The sequence below is a fragment of the Scedosporium apiospermum genome, assembly GCF_000732125.1.
Source record: "Scedosporium apiospermum strain IHEM 14462 chromosome Unknown SEQ_SAPIO_0088, whole genome shotgun sequence".
NCBI classification, from domain to species: Eukaryota; Fungi; Ascomycota; class Sordariomycetes; order Microascales; family Microascaceae; genus Scedosporium; species Scedosporium apiospermum.
Window position 1 is genome coordinate 2,693,255 of NW_015971789.1, and position 16,013 is coordinate 2,709,267.

The 16,013-nt window shown below is 51.6% G+C and overlaps 5 protein-coding genes across 5 annotated transcripts; 3 read left to right on the forward strand and 2 right to left on the reverse strand.

The window, feature by feature from the left end:
• Positions 1–1,100: 1,100 nt before the first annotated feature.
• SAPIO_CDS3697 (uncharacterized protein) lies at positions 1,101–2,511 on the forward strand (the record flags this gene model as incomplete). Its single annotated transcript, XM_016786445.1, has 3 exons — positions 1,101–1,278; positions 1,517–1,639; positions 1,697–2,511. 3 exons carry the CDS (start codon positions 1,101–1,103, stop codon positions 2,509–2,511), a joined length of 1,116 nt encoding a protein of 371 aa, XP_016644451.1.
• A 1,167-nt stretch (positions 2,512–3,678) lies between these two features.
• SAPIO_CDS3698 (uncharacterized protein) lies at positions 3,679–4,225 on the reverse strand (the record flags this gene model as incomplete). The annotated part of the gene is made up of 3 exons (XM_016786446.1): positions 3,679–3,821; positions 3,953–4,044; positions 4,140–4,225. The coding sequence occupies 3 exons, from the start codon at positions 4,223–4,225 to the stop codon at positions 3,679–3,681; spliced, it is 321 nt and encodes a 106-aa protein (XP_016644452.1).
• Positions 4,226–5,145: 920 nt separating this feature from the next.
• Positions 5,146–8,278, forward strand: SAPIO_CDS3699 (uncharacterized protein; the record flags this gene model as incomplete). The annotated part of the gene is made up of 2 exons (XM_016786447.1): positions 5,146–5,649; positions 5,777–8,278. The coding sequence occupies 2 exons, from the start codon at positions 5,146–5,148 to the stop codon at positions 8,276–8,278; spliced, it is 3,006 nt and encodes a 1,001-aa protein (XP_016644453.1).
• Positions 8,279–10,310: 2,032 nt separating this feature from the next.
• On the forward strand, positions 10,311–11,236 carry SAPIO_CDS3700 (uncharacterized protein; the record flags this gene model as incomplete). The annotated part of the gene is made up of 2 exons (XM_016786448.1): positions 10,311–10,449; positions 10,956–11,236. The coding sequence occupies 2 exons, from the start codon at positions 10,311–10,313 to the stop codon at positions 11,234–11,236; spliced, it is 420 nt and encodes a 139-aa protein (XP_016644454.1).
• Positions 11,237–12,829: 1,593 nt separating this feature from the next.
• Positions 12,830–13,978, reverse strand: SAPIO_CDS3701 (Endo-1,4-beta-xylanase F3; the record flags this gene model as incomplete). The annotated part of the gene is made up of 3 exons (XM_016786449.1): positions 12,830–13,137; positions 13,217–13,454; positions 13,532–13,978. The coding sequence occupies 3 exons, from the start codon at positions 13,976–13,978 to the stop codon at positions 12,830–12,832; spliced, it is 993 nt and encodes a 330-aa protein (XP_016644455.1).
• Between the last annotated feature and the right edge of the window lie 2,035 nt (positions 13,979–16,013).

Genomic DNA, 16,013 nt, shown 5'->3' on the forward strand with positions numbered 1-16,013 from the left:
ATGTTCCGGCGCACCGAGAACAGACGTAGTGTAATCTAATAATCTATCAATCAATATTGAACACCTCGTCAGATAGCCCAACGGCCAATTCATCCAGGACACTGCCCAGTCGCTGTCACTCCACCCCACACACTGACGTGACTGCCCCGCTAACAAAGAGCACCCACCGACGCAGCGATGGTGATAGTGATGGTTTCCCACGAAGTGAGACTGTAGAATACGCGGACAAAGTATAAGAAAGAGGTAGTGACAACTCGGGGTCTCAGCCCGTGGGCCACCGGATTGCGCGGAAGTACAGAGTAACACGCAGACTTGTAGTTGGTCCCCCTGCCACTTGTACACGAGGAAGTACCACTATTGGAGTGTGGGATGGAGTCGTGGACTCGTAATACCCTGAGAGGTACGAAGGTACTTTGTATACACCCCACCCCCTACCCACCAGCTCCTTCTAGCGCACACCACCCCCTGGGCGTATACGAGTGCTTGGTTACGTCCAGTCGTACCAATCAATCCCAGCCACACGAGACGGCCCTGCCTTGTTCTGCACTGATTCTGCGACAGCCCAGGTCCCCGACTTACGACCTAGCATTCGAGTCCCCCGGGCTCCACCTGCGCTGATAGCACCATCAACAATTGAAGCGGCATTGCATCAGCATCCGAGCCCGCAGCCTAGCCAACCTCGTCGCACCCTCGTCCACTCTGGTACCACTCCATTTCCACACACACATCACCTTATACACCACCTCCTCGCGAACCTGGAGTTTCCATTCCCCGGGCTAGTTTCTCGATCTTTCAATCCCCATTCATGCCTCGAACATTGAGAAGTGAAGGGCCCCTCTTTGACCATTTCATCACCCCTGTCATTCTTCTCTCGTGACATCAAGACCTGAAAACGATTGGTCTCATTCAGCGTCATCGTTTCTCGACCGTTAGAATAGAGCTCCTAGCCCTCTCCTGCCTGATTGCATCTTTCAGCATCCTTGAACTTTTCCGTCAGACGTTTGTATCTCCAGCAACCATCCGCCGAAGAACAGGACAAGCCAGAGACTCAGCATCATTATCGCACCTCATCGACGACACTCACTCACGGCTCATCTGAGATGGCGGCTGTCGACAATGCAGCGCGGTCCGCCAGAAATGGCCGCCACCGGTCCTTCAGCTTCCATTCTGACAGGTCGAGCAAAGGCCCCAAGCTGGTCGAGACATCTGCGGAAAAGGAATCGCACCGCCTCCACAGCAAGGCCGACCCCACTATGGCCATTACAGAAGCTGAACCAGGTATGAATGCGCCTTCTCACGAGTTCCCCGTGTGCTTCTCAACCGGCGTCGACAAGAAAAGAAAGGAGGGTGGCTGACATTCAATGAACTTAAAAAGCGGCCGTGCAAGCGACAGAGAAAACATCATTAGCACCTCTTCGATCTATCCAACACAAGGATATCTATGGCAATCCCATTGGTGGGTCTACCATCACATTTCTGATGGCTATCCAACCCGACTAACATCATCTCCACGCAGCCGAACCTGACAAGTCCAACCCCACACGCAACCGATGGGAACGACCTCTAGACACGATTCGCAGCTTTGAGGCCGCCATCGACGGTCCACAGCGAAGACCGCCAATGGCTATTCCTCAATCAGGTGGGCATAACATATGGCATATCATGTCACCCCGTTCTAGACTAACAACGTGGACAGAGGCGGACTGGAACAGAAGAGGGAGTTATTACGGAAACCGAAACTATGCGTCTAGCCGAGCCCCGAGCATGCTTTCCGTAGGAAATGGAAACAGGTATCCCCAGGACAACTACTACGGAAGCCGTCCAACATCCCACTTCGAGCCGAGACCTTCCCCGCCTGCGAGGGATAGCTACCACGAAGCGCAGCAGTATGGAGGATACGGGCCTTATAACGGCCAGGGAGGTTACAATCCACAGGGAGGTTACAGTCCTCAGGGAAGCTACGGTCCGCAGGCAGGTTACGGTCCACAGGGTGGCTACCCTAGTGGAGGACCCAGCGGACCATATGGGGCCAGACAACAACGAGCGCCGAGGATGCAGTCGGAGCCGCAGCTCAATTACAACAACCGGAGGGAGACGAACGGCGTTTATCCAGTTCCACATAGAGACCGGTCTTACGAAACGGTAACGACGGCAAGTGGAGGAGGCAGCAGCGGAGACCAGGGCAGTTATCAAACCGATCCCAGCAGCGACAATGGATCTGTCGACCGAATCTCACCTACGAAGCCGGCCCCTCCGCCTACGCAAGATTATGGAATCGGCTTCAGCGGACCGGCGGCATATCAGCCGGCGCCATTCCCATTCGGCGCCGACGGAAACAACGCGGCGATACAAAAGAAGCCTGTTCCAGGAACACTGGGCAGTACGCTACCGCCCGCGATACCTCTAAAGGATAATGTGATGACGCCTCAAGCAAATCTCGCCCCAGCCAAACCTCAACCGGAGAAGAAGAGGAAAAGTTGGCTCTTTAGGCGGTTCAGCCGGTCGTCATGACAAGTCAGGAGTTATTCAACGGTGATTTGAATCATGGGCTGGAGTTTCACGGAGTTTTTCTTAATTCTTGTTACCCCCACTATCCTTGACAACATTCCGTTTCTGTCCCTTTCTTGTCTTCATAGTCCTATATTTTTCCATCTCTCTCCTTTTCATTTTGTTTTGTATTTCTTTATGTTTTATTTGCGATACCCTGATGCCGGACGAGTTTTCGATTGCGATCGGCTATTCTTCAGCACATCCATTTGTCGAGATGAGAGATTCTCGGATACTCCCGATTCCGAACGAGCCCACCCTCCTAACTATGCATACACGAGAGCGGCACGAGCGATACTCGCAACCTCCTCTTTACGCATGACGAGATTTTACAGCCTGGCAATCTCACACCGGGGAAGGCGTGATTTCTGTCGAGCCTGGCGGAGACGGAGACGGCGCGGTTACCTCAACTACTCACTCAGGCATGGAAAGCGGGGTTTTGGAAAGTTCATGTCGGATATATACTACGGTTTATAGAGGTCATAAAAGGTCGGAAACTATCCTAATGGAAAAGGGGATAGCATCCTTTTAAGGGAACGGGAACACACGAAAGCGTTGGTGGGCGGCGGCACCATTCATCTTTTGGGAAAGGGTTCGAGTAATGCTATTGATGTTCATTGGAAAATTAACAGCAAAGCGGGAAAGGAGGAAACACACTTTTTTTTTTCGATGGGGAGAGAGGTGACGGTGGTCACAAGCACTAATTGTTCCTTTCTGAAACGCGAGGTATAACACCTGCACCCACGCATCCGCGGGAAACAGCTCTACCCGCTCCTTTTCTTTTGTCGAGACAGCCTCAGGCAGTATAATACATGGCGCCAACTGGGCGAAGCGTTTACAGACGTAAAATACGACTTGGACTGGCCATTGTAATGGACGTGAGACTTTTCGAGGAGCTGTGGGCAAGTCGAGAAGCAGCAAGAAAACACGACATCGCAGAACTCTCCAATATGGACAGGCAACGACGGAAGTTAGAAGAGAAAGATCAAATTAATATTACACGCAACAGCAGGGTATAGGAATGTAATACACGACAAAGCCAGATATAATTTTACCAGAAGTCGCCAGGTAACCTTTTTTCCCCTCTCCCCTACTTTCTTTTCCCAGCCACACCATGCTTGAACCCCCCGGTCAGCGATCCTTTTTACCCTCCGCCTTCTCCGCCTTGGGCTGTCGTAGATCGCTCTGATCTTCCTTCATGGCCACGACGACGTAGCCAATGAGGACGACGTTAGCCATAACTGCGGCCAGCGCACCTGCAAACGTGGAGTTTCCTGTTGATTGGGTTTGGGTTATTTAGGTTCAGCTGATGTGTCGTTTACAAGGAGACGGGAGATTTTGCCCATGCAATTCTCTAGAATTGCGACGTATGGAGATCACTTTAACGGAGAGTTTAACTGCATACCTTTGAATAGAGTGTCTAGTGAGGCGTAGTATGAGCCTATGGGGAGGACTACCATGGCGAGGGTGAAGCCGAGAAGCTTCACGATGACATGGCTGTTACGGACACGGCCAAGAACTAGTTGTTAGTTCTTTTTTTCATTTGCACTTTCTGTCCAGAGCTGGACTGGAATGGATGGATGAGTACATACGTGGGCACGGCGGGGCTGATGTTGGATGGTCCGCCTACGTGGTCATCCTGATCGAGAACGGTCTTCTCGGAGATGATGCGAGACATCGTAGTAGGTGGATAGTCGATTTCCGGAGATCGTGGCAGCCTGGTATTATTTGGGGGGTGGGCTTCAATACACAAGATTTTCGTGTCTGAGTTGCTCGGGTTAGTACGTGTGTTGGATAGGTTGCTTTGAGTTGTCGTAGGAACTTAAACGTTTCCAGATCTTGGGATTGAGATGAATGTGATGTTGGCAGTTTCCGAGAACAGGCGGACACAACCGATCATGTAGAAAGCATGGGAGACGGAATGGCGACCTTCAAGATTTCAATACCAACTTACATGTTTATCTAGTTTCAACTCTCGATGATAATCTCTTTGACGGAAACAATCAAGTATCAGGGGGTTGTGCTCTCGAGATTCGATTGAGTCGTTCTTGTTCCAGCACTTCGACAGCTGGACTCACACACTGGCTGGGATCTGTTGGTTAGCGACGTCACAGGCATATAAATCACGTGACAGCGTGTCCGGAGTGATGAGGGGCGACTATCTTGAGCAGACGCGTTAGGGCGTTTGTCTTAATGAGCTGTGCCTAATAATTGGGAGCTAGCGTTCTTTTTCCCTAAATCTGCAAGTCCTCCAGCATCCTCGCCTCAGAAACGCTTGGGGATAGTCGAGACGCCATTGTAGCGACCCAATGCCTCTCCCACTCCATTTTGGCGTTATCCCGTACTTGTTATAGACCTCTATTTCTCTCCATCAGGACCATCGCCCCTGCTCCTTCCCCCACACTTTTGGGCCCACCGCCTCTTTTTTTTCCTTGGGTCTGGTGTATGGCGCTTTCCCCAACCAACCTCCTTTCCTTTTGAATCATTCACGTTTGAATAGAGTGAATGTAACCGCGCTTCAAACGCCATCGAACATCTTCCGCGCCTTATAGTCAGAGAGCCGTTTTTATTCATTCAATAGCAAAAGCCACCACTATAATGGCGCAAGCGTCGAGCCTTCCCTCAGCGCCCGGCATCATCCCTGCCACGCCGCCCCGGGCTCTGCTCTATGATTCCGACCTCGACGAGCTCGGCGACGAACGAATTCCCGGCACATCACCCTACATTACCCAACCCACCCAGATAGTCTCGAACCCGAACCCAAAGCTTCTGAGGAAAGCCTCTCCCCGACGATCATCTCCCGAGCCCATTCTGTCTTCCTCTCCACCTCGACCTCCCCAGCTCACCAAGCAGAACTCGAACTCTTCGGCGGGCCTTCCTTTTCGAAACCAGCCCATCACCAAATTCTTTAGTCGTCCTCTACCCATCAGCCCTCAGAGACTCGCCTCCTCTAATTCGCAACAAATGGCAAACGGCAATCCGCCGAGGTCGTCGATACCTCAAAAGAGGAATTCTGATATAATTGCACTCTCTTCGGATGACGATGAGGATAGCCTTGTTGAAGATCGCGCTGATATCATACCCACAAATTTCTCGCGCAAGGTAGTCCCTCCTCCGCCTTCGGCCCCCTGCTTGTTTCTCCCTCCTGTTTCAGCTCCCCCAGACCAGGGCTGCAGTCATCCTTCGGTTCCATTGCTTCCTTCACCTATGTAGCTAACCCGCATTGTAGCCCAAGCCCTCAATCCCCGAGCCCAAGCCTAAGGAAAAGCCCAAGGCGAAACTGATCGATTTTGAGTCTTTTAAGTACAAGGGTCAGACAAGACCAGCTCCGCCAAGCAAGGCTTCCACAATGCCATCCAAACGCGGAAATCGGGCGAAGAAGAACGTTGTTCTCGATAGCGACGAGTCTGAGGAAGAGGAAGAGGAGGAGGAGGAGGAGGAGCCGATAGTTCCCCGCCGCCGGAGATTAATGCGCGGTCTGCGGCCCGGCCAGGAGTCTCAGTCAACGTTATCCTCTCCCCCATCCTCCTCTCGCGATTCGTCCACCCCAACATCGTCGCAGAGGTCGACCAAAGCGACAACCCCCGAAGTACCCATCACGATATTATCCGATAGCGATGAAGACGAATTCGACTCTAAAGAGGACGACACTCCCCGCACCGATGAAGATGTGCGCCTCCTTAAGCTCCTAAATGATTTGGATCTTAAAGATCTGGCTGCCTTGACAGGAGCGCCAGAAGCCGACCTCAAGCTCTTGATTAAGAAGCGCCCCTTCGCTTCGATCGCTAGCGTCGAAAGCGTTTGCAAGATAAAAGAAGGCCGCGGAAAACAGAAGCGCCAAAAGGTCGAGATCGGCGAAGCCATCATCGACAAGACGCGCAACTTCATGAGATCCATCTCCATGGTGGACAAGGTCGTCTCGGAGAGCGAGGCGCGCGCGGCGTTTATCAAGAAACAGCTCGATTTGTGGCACATCGACGCCTACGGTCAGAAGAAGAAGGGGAAGAGCGCGAGTAGCGGTTCCGACTTTGTTGATAAGCAACCTTCGTCCATGTCTAAGGAAACCCCGATGCATGACTTCCAAGTTTTTGGTGTCAATTGGATGAATCTCTTGTTTAAAAACAGCTATGGCGGCATCCTCGCAGATGACATGGGTCTCGGTAAGACGTGTCAGGTGGTTGGCCTACTGGCTCGGATGTTGGATGACTACGACAACGAGGTCACCAAGGACTGGCCGTTCCCTAATCTCATCGTCGTTCCGCCGTCTACTCTGGATAACTGGATCCTCGAGTTTAAGAAATTCGCGCCGGACCTGAACGTCATGAAATACAGCGGTTCCCGAGCTGAGCGAGATGACATCGCCGAGGAGCTTGCGGAGGACCCGGAACATTACCATGCCATTGTGACTTCCTACACCCAGTTCTCGCAAAAGGAGGACCTGCGCAACCTCAACTCCCTGGGCATCAATGCGGCCATCTTCGACGAGGGACAAATCCTCAAGAACCCGACGACTCTTCAGTACGGACGCCTACACCAGCTACGAACAAAGTGGCGACTACTCATTTCTGGCACGCCGATCCAGAACCACTTGATGGAGATGATTTCGCTGCTCAACTTTGTGGACCCCGAGCTGTTCAGGGACAGGATGGAGGCGATCCGCTACGTGTTTGACCACAAGATTCATACACGAAACTTGACGAACACCGCTCTACTCTACGGAGAGCGAGTCAGCCGCGCGCGATCCATCTTGGAGCCATTCATTCTACAACGACAAAAAGATCAAGTCGGCCAGAATCTGCCGAAGAAGACGCATTCAATCATCTATTGCGACCTTCCCCCTGCCCAGAAGGAGGTGTACGACAAGTATGAGAAGATGTTCCGGACTGAGCCTAGTGCGCGAATGAAGGAAGCCGTGGGTGCGCGTGGCAATGATATGAATAATGTATGGATTCAGCTCAAGAAGGCTGCTCTGCACTTGCAGCTGTTCAGGCGGCACTTTTCCGACGAGACGACGGAGGAGATGGCCGACATCCTATTCAATAGAGTCCCCTACAAGGAGCTCGACCTCGCGGAACCCAAGATTCATCTTCTTCTACAGGACCTCAAGAGCCGGTCAGATTTCGACCTACACCTCTATTGCCAGGACTTCCTACCGCTGCTACGAAAGTTCGACGTGCCGAAGGGGTCGTGGAAGGAGAGCGGCAAGATCAAAAAGCTGCTGGAGCTGATCGAGGGTTACCGCAAGAACGGTGACAGGGTTCTCGTGTTCAGCAAGTTCACCAAGATCATCGAGATCCTATCGTACGTGCTTTCGCACGACGACATCGAGTACTGCATGCTCACAGGCGCCAGCGCCGTCGGCGAGAGGCAGAAGGAAATTAACAGATTCCAGAAGAACGCCGACATCCCCGTATTCCTGCTGACGACGGGTGCGGGAGGAACGGGCATCAACCTGACGGGCGCCAACAAGGTCATCATCTTCGACATGTCGTCGAACCCCCAGGACGACCGGCAGGCGGAGAACAGGGCGCACCGCCTGGGCCAGACGAGGCCCGTGGAGGTGATTCATCTCATCGCGAGGGGCACGGTCGAAGAGCTTATTTATAAGGCTTGTCAGAAGAAGATCGAGTTGGCGGAGAAGGTGACGAATGCGGGCGGGGGTGATACGGAGGGTCAGCTTAAGGCTATTGTGAGGGAAATGATGGATGAGAACGACCAGGGCGAGGATTAAGGGTTGGGGATAGATGGCGGTTGAATTCTGTTGCAGAGGACTTGTGGTTGAGAGATGGATGTGTGCTGCTGCATCAAGGGCAAAACTCTTGTTTCCTTTTTACGTGACGAATGATGAACTTTTGCTAAAGGATTCAGCGTGCTAGAGTTAGACGATGGAAAGGAAGAATAGTAGCTAGAGAGGCTATCAGGATGGTATGCTCGCTATATTGGTAGAATGACATGGCCTGGCCTAGTAATTTGATATCATTTGAAGTTATCAAGATCGTTCGTTCTAGGAGTAAGCTATCCAGCAAGTGCGGTCTACAGGAAGAATTCTAGGAGAGTGAGGAAGTAATTGTAGGTTGTTCTGTCAGTACGAGCGTAAGAGGAAGGACAATTGCGCATGGTTTTCATGAGGGAAACTGCAAGATTGGACAAGGCTTGATGAGGAAGCAGGAGAGGATGACCGACAATGGCGAGGGAGCAATGTCGAAGGTTCTAGTGTTAGCTGGAGAGGGCGGCGGGTTCCGCGGTATGTTACACATTGGGATGCCTAGAGGTCTATGTGGAGAAGTAGAGATGATCGATCGGAGTTTAAAGATTGATGGATAGATGGTTGGTCAAGGCTTAAGGTGTTCAACGGAAGGAAACGGGCAGAAGATGGTTGGTAGCACCGATAGGGCTAAGGAGCGGAAGTCAGAACCGTCAAGGTGGAAGTTTTGATAGCATGGCCTGTCTACGATATGCGATAGCCAAAAGGCTTGGCTTAGTTTTTTAGTGGAGGAGGTGTGTTGCCAAGTCGCTTGTTGAGAGCTTTCGGGCTTGGTTCCTTATCTTATCGGAGGCGGGAATTGGAAAAGATCAGTGTGCAAAAAGCTCCGCAATTTTCACCAAATTCAGGTACGTAAGAAGGCAATGCGAGATTCTTAGTGGCTGCAGAGAGGAGTGGTGGGGATAAGGGAAGATGAGAATATTGAAATGTACCCGCGCAGCTGGACTGGCGGAAGGTCTACGAAGTAACTAAGCACACTATTATCCTCCATTCCGGTCTTCGCCGCCGAGGCAGGTGCACAAGCTCAACCGTTACTTTGTACTTCGGACAACCAAACCCCGTGGATGGCACTGACCATTAACACCGATCAACTGATAGTACTTCGTACTTCCGAAGTAATCTAGTCGAGGTCACTGCTACCGCCCTCTCAGGGTCCTTGTGTGGATCTTCCGGTAAGTATGCGTAATTGTAGCATAAGTACGAAGTAGTGTACATACTAGTGGCGTAACCCATTTGATGACAATGGGTGAGATAACGGCCACAGGCCCTTTGTAGAAGTCGAAATTTGACGCTGGTTGGAGAGAGGAAGAAAAATATTGACGCCATCATGTTACTGCAAGGCACAGTGCACTAGACGGCTTGCCCGTCAGCCAGGCCATGCTCCTCCGATGCTCGCTGATCTGAAGTCAAGTATCTCGGAACATGTCAGTCATCATCACCCCAGCCGTGGAGAGTGGAACGGTGGAACTGTGGAACAAGGACAGTCGAGGAATCAAACCACCCCGTGGCCTTACCTCTTCCCCCATACTTGTATGACCCCATATTTACCCACTGAGATGGCAAATGGGTCAATGGCACTAGCCACTCTATCTTGTTAAGACTCCAGCCCTCCTCTCTCTCCCTCTCTTTGGCGTTTGCCTCATCTGCGACCTGTATCAAACTATTTAACTCAGCCCCGGTACCTCGTCCTTATCTCAACGTCAGGCCTGCCTTTCCGAAGCTTTTATCCTCCACCTTTCCAGCTTTCCCCTCCATATTAAACTCTAGTTAAGAGACTTCGATTCCGCCCCCCTCCCCCTTCTTTGTCTGACCAAGGGTGAGTCCTCCTTACACTACTGGTCCGAAACCACGAACGTTGCGCCCGCTGAAAAGCTGCAGAAAAGCAACGCTTTGTGCCGACAATTCCTGATATTCCACCCTCATTCGAAACCGACGTTCCTATACAAGACGCCCGTTAAGCCTTTGTTTTCCTTCTTTCGAAACCTTCTAGAACGACACGATGTCCGCAGAAGTATCCCACGGCCGTGGCGGCGCCGGCAACATCAACGCCGACGACACCAAGTATGTTGATGGCGAGGTTGTCCGCCTTGGTCCCGTGGGAAGCCATGGTGATGGCGCCTACAGCACTGGACGAGGAGGTGAGACCAATTTTTTTCCCCTGTTTCGCCCTTCTTTTTTCACATTTTTTTCTGCTTCTTTTTGGTTGTGTCTCTTCACTCCAAGCAAAAAATCTGTCTCGGACACTCTTGAGGGACACTCTTGAGGAGTTATTCAGACGACGCAGGAGATCAAGGTGGTTTCGATGAGGTACATTCAATTGGTCGCATCAATTTGGTGATTTGGTCCTTATCAGTGGATGGGAAGCTTGGACCGGGCTTGGCTTCTCTTATCTTGCATCCCGCGCTTCTGGTTTCTTGGCTTCACGCCCAACCAACCACATCCTATCCAGCGTCCCATCCCTTGCGATTCGATATCTCCGGTCCACGATGATATTACAACAAGGGTCCAGGGTTTCCAATTTGCGTCGCAGCAGGCCCATCAGCTATCGACACTCCCCTTGCACCAAAACGGAAAGACTAAAAAGAGGATGAACAAGCGCATAAAAAAGTTTGAAAGAATAATGACATCTAATACAAAAATCTAGGTTCCGGCAACATTGGCGACCCTGGCACCACGGCTCCGCGACGCGCCGACAAGGAGGTCGTCCCCGAAGCCGCTGTCCGCCTCAGCTCCGACAACGTTGACTACCACACCGGTCGCGGCGGTGCTGGTAATGAATACGTTGCTTCCGAACACAAGAAGAGTACTTCGGCTGATGGGTCCCCTGCTCCTGCGGCCCAGGAAGCTGCCGAGAAGGAGGCCAAGCCGCCGACGAGCTTGGCTGACAAGCTCAAGCATAAGATTTTCGGGCACTTCAAGAAGTGAGATGTCCCTCTCACGCGACTAGGACGTTGAAAGAGTACGCGAGGATATTGTGGCTTGAGGATATGCCGTCTGCCGTCTGATTACGGAGGAAGCCGTTGTTGGTCAACATGAGCTGAAGCTGGACTCGGGTCCGGCCCGGTCCGGCCTTGGAACAGGTGTGACTACGCACTACAGTTCTTCACTCCTACGCTTTCCGTTCGGTTTTTGTTTTTCGATTTTGATTTTCGCCAGTATAGTTCCTTCGCCCGTACATCGAATGATATCCCCTCACTTGTTGTTTGTTTCGTTCACAATTCTCTCTTCTACTTTTGTTGTGTCCTGGTGCCTTGGTTGTGGTAGGAATGGTGGGAGGGCCGTGACCATAAAATGATAATACAATGCTGTTACGCTTTAGAGTCCATTTAGTTCTCGACATGATTTCCGAGTCCATTGTTTATTGTAGCCGATGAGGAGGCCCGAGTATTGAGATTTCGGATGCAGCTAGCCCGGCCGAGTCAGGATCTTGAGAGCTGAAGGTTCTACATTACTTACCAGATATTTCATAGAGACCGCCCACGAAGCCCGCCTCCCGACATGTTTTCCAGCTTTGACGGCTATCTCTGGCAAGCAAAAGAGTCTCACTCGATCGGGGAACATAACAACGTTACAGGCAAGAAAAAGATCTTCACCAGTCCTCATCTACGCCTATCTCAGAATTCATTAGGCCGAACACTCCTCCCCCTCTATCAGCATTCATTCGATTCAATAATAAGAAAAGGGAAAAGACCAAAAGAAAAAAAAAAAAAAAAAGAATTAGGGCCGGAGGGCAGTTGTCCCGACACATCCGCCCGGTTTCAATCCCTACAGTTTGTGCTCGAGTTAAATTTGTTTTTCACCCTCTCGGGTTCTAACTGACAACCTCCGGCGAACCGGGCCACGAATGTGCGAACTCAAACTGCTGGGTAATGACCGACCCGGAAGCTTTCGATCCTGGTTTGAGTTATGTAGTGTGAGCTGTGAGTTTGGGGTCCTTCCGTTTCTGTGTGCTTTTGTGGGAGGGTGTCGCGACTTCCTTGTTGATCTTGGGTGATATGATAGCATCGTGAAGCACGAGTCTATTTTGTGTTGTAGCACGGGATTATGGGTTCGGGAGCCCTCGTATTGGACCCCTCGAGTCTCCCCTTGCCTAGCTTTGGTCCTCCAAGGTTCCTCTACCGTCGGTCCAGCTGGGGATTGGGACATGGCGCTTCCCGAGCCGAATCATGCAACTGTGTGATATCCCAGACAACAGTTAAGAGGATCTCCAGCGAGGAAGGGTATCGGAATTCGCACGTGCGGCTAGGCTTGTCCATTTTGATTTGACTTGATATTCTTCAACTACCACGGACAATGCCGGAGCCGGATGTTCTCGTTCTGCCATTTTTCCTCCGGTCACAGTTTTCTTCAATCTCTCCATAATCGTCACCAGCGTTCCCAGAAAAGTATGTACAGTTATGCTTTCGTAACCATATCTCGAAAGGTAAAGGCCATCACAAGATATGGAACCCCCCAAAAGCGTCTATTTCAAGTTGCCACGCAGAATATACAACAAACAGAAAAGTACGAACGGTCCCTTTAAGGGGTAATCGCCTCAAGAGCCTGGACTATGGCATTGAACGCCGCCTTGGGCCTATACTGGCCATCGAAGAGGAGAGGGTTGGTATTAGCGCGCCACGAGTCGGGATCGCGAACACCCCAGACGGTAACACCAACGCAGGATTCGACCTCCATGCAGCCCTTGACGACGGTGGCGTAGTCGTTGGCGGGGGCCTGCTGAATGTCGAGCTCGGTGGTGGCGACCTCCTTGACGCCCGTGGCGGCGAGGACCTTGAGGGCTTCGACGTGGGCGCTGGCTTGGCCTGGTGTGAGATGGCCTTGGGAACCTTGTCACATTACTCTGTTAGCACTTCGCTTCTTCTTTTCTCTCTATGTCTTTCGAAGGGAGGAGTGGGGAAGACGCACCAATGCCGTCAATGGGGACGCCGGCTGCGAGCCACTTCTTGACGTGGTTGGCCATGCCGGTGGTGGTCTTGGCATAGGTCGGGCTGTCGAGGTTGTAGTCGTTGATGTAGAGGATGGCATCGGGGTCCGCCTTGCGGGCAGCCTCGAAGGCGATGCGGACGAAGTCTTCTCCAAGGACCTGGGAGAAAACGGACTGGCGGAGAGAGCCGTCCTCGTTGAACATCTCGTTGACGACGTCCTGGCCGCCAAAAACAACCCGGTTAGCTTCGACTTATACGGAAAAACAAAAGCTTCGTTTCTTTCGATTCTACTAACCCAAGCTCGAATCTTGCCCTTCCACCTCCCAACAAGAGCAGCAACATGATCCTCAATAACCTTCGTAAGCTGCGCCTTATCCCTAATATTATTCACCCACCCGGCCAACTGCGAGTGCCAAACGAGCGTGTGACCCCTGACGGTGATGTTATTCTTCTCGGCGTAGTCCATGAGGAAGTCGGCACGCTGCCAACTATACGAGTTCTGCTGGTTGTTGATCTGGTCCCACTTCATCGAGTTCTCCGGGGTGAGCTGGCCGAAGGTGGCCTCGATGACGCCCGTGTTCTGCGCGTTGCTGAGGAGTGACTGGTCGGAACACGTGCCGAAGTAGAGCTTGCCGCGCTCCTTCATGAGCTTGTCGACGTTGGCGATGGCTTGGCGGGGTTCGAGGTCGAGGAAGGGGACGGCGGCGGCGGTGCCGGCCATGAGAAGGGAGGAGAACCTCATGTTTGTGGGTCGGCTTGAGAGTGTGGATGGAAGGGAGACGACGAAGAAGACACGACGAAGGATTTGGATGATAGAGAGACGACCTCTTTTTGCTTTTGCTTTCTTGAGGCTTGGCAAATGAAGAGGATTAGGGTATATATTTAATATTCTGCTTCTCACAGGGCAGCCAAAGCTTTATACTCTGGCGAGACTCAGAACCAGTTCCTCTCCTTGTCGAAAACCCTCACCCCCACCTGTAGGTCTCCCTCCGGCACGCTTTCCTATTGCCCTACTCCACATCTCATGACCCCGTCTCTTTGCCCCGGGAAGTGGCACTACCACCCATTGTTCAATATATTCACATTGAAATTAGAACGGAGGGCGGGGTGATATTGGGGGACAGACTCTCCTAGCAAGTCTAGCCAAAGGCGAGGAGGAACTTGCGCCGTATAGTGGGTATAAGTTGTTAATCTGTGGGAAAAGCGACGTGGAGCACCATCCCCTACTCTCAGGAGTCCCACAACCTTTGATTTGCCTCTTTCTCCTATATCCAGAAGCCTCGGTGGCCACGGCCCGTCATATTAAGAGCTCAATAAAGAAAAAGAGGTCCCGTCCCTGAAGAAGGAAAGATGTGGCTTAGGGAAAATATTGGGGTGCGCACATGGGATACTGCCATCGGGAGTTAAACGATTCTGGGGGCCTCGTGGGGTGCATAAAATGTAGGCAAAGTGTGTTATATATTATAATCGGGACAACGAACGAGATGGTTGGATATAGCCTGAACTGTGTAATATGATATACCCTCATTGGATTTGTTGGATCAGCTCCGTTAAATGGCCTAATCTCATTGATGGACAATATTCTTCCGCGAAAATTGAAATGGGGAAATGCCTTGTGCAAGCGCTCCAGACGGCGGCCAAAATGCCGAGAGCCCTCCGTTCTGGAGTCTGGGGAACCACCCTCACGATGAGATGGCTCTCGGGGAACGACATGCAGCCATACCTCCGAACGGTTGTGGGCGGGTTGCGGGTTGATTATCCTCCGTACCTTCTCCCATATTTCCAGACGCTTTCGGAGAGATGCATACATAGAGGACAAAACTATCCGGTGATGCATATAGAGATGCTGGGGAGGAGGGAGTTGAGAATGTCGAGGAGAGTTCGTCCTTAAACCAAGTATCGCCGAAAGCCAAGGATATCATATAAAGTCCTCTCATCATGCTGCCAAGAGGACCAGACCGCTAACCAGGATTGAGAAAGTTTAGATGATAATAAGACCTTGACCCATTCGAGCGGGAGCCAGAGAGGTCAACAATATTTCATACAATACTGGGCTCGGACGTTTCGGTTTCAAAGGTCCACCTCTAGATCTTACTTGGGTTGGAACTTGTCTCTTCGTTTGCGAAGCGTACTTACACCCTGGAAGTGAAAAGGACTTCTAGAGCGCTCGCCACCTTTTCCAATTCGAAAGTCTCCTCTTTTGCGAAGATGAGATAACATTGAAGTCTTTTGAATCGGCACACCGGTAGTTTGTCTACACCACCCCAACGATGGAGCTTTCGATGGACCCGTAGGACATAAATTACACTCAAACCGCCGAGTTCCGAACGTAGGCTCCGAGATAAAGAGCATTAAACCACGGGTCGTCGCTGGCCCGTCTTTTGTGCCTTTGCTCAATGCAGCGGTAACAGGTTGGGAGGGCAATTTAGGCGACGCCGTGAAGGCGAAACTTTTCGTCCGGCTGGGTGCCGGTTATCCAGTGGAACGGAATTCCTGTGTGTCTAAGTGTTCATCCAATGTTGTCTGAGTGTGTGGTCGGGCCTGTACGAAGTGGTTAGTCTACCGCTAGGCGAGAGCAAGACTTAGGACTGCCAGGCTGCAGTTTACGAGAATATCCTAGACAGAAGCGATGAGAGTGTTGTCTTGACTCCTCTGGGAAATTGGAGCCGCCTCCCTCCACACATCAGATCCTGGTGTGGAGCCCCTATCAATCATAAGGATAGCGTTTAGAACACCCGACAACAACCAATCAAGAAAACTCCCGATGGTCTAGTTGG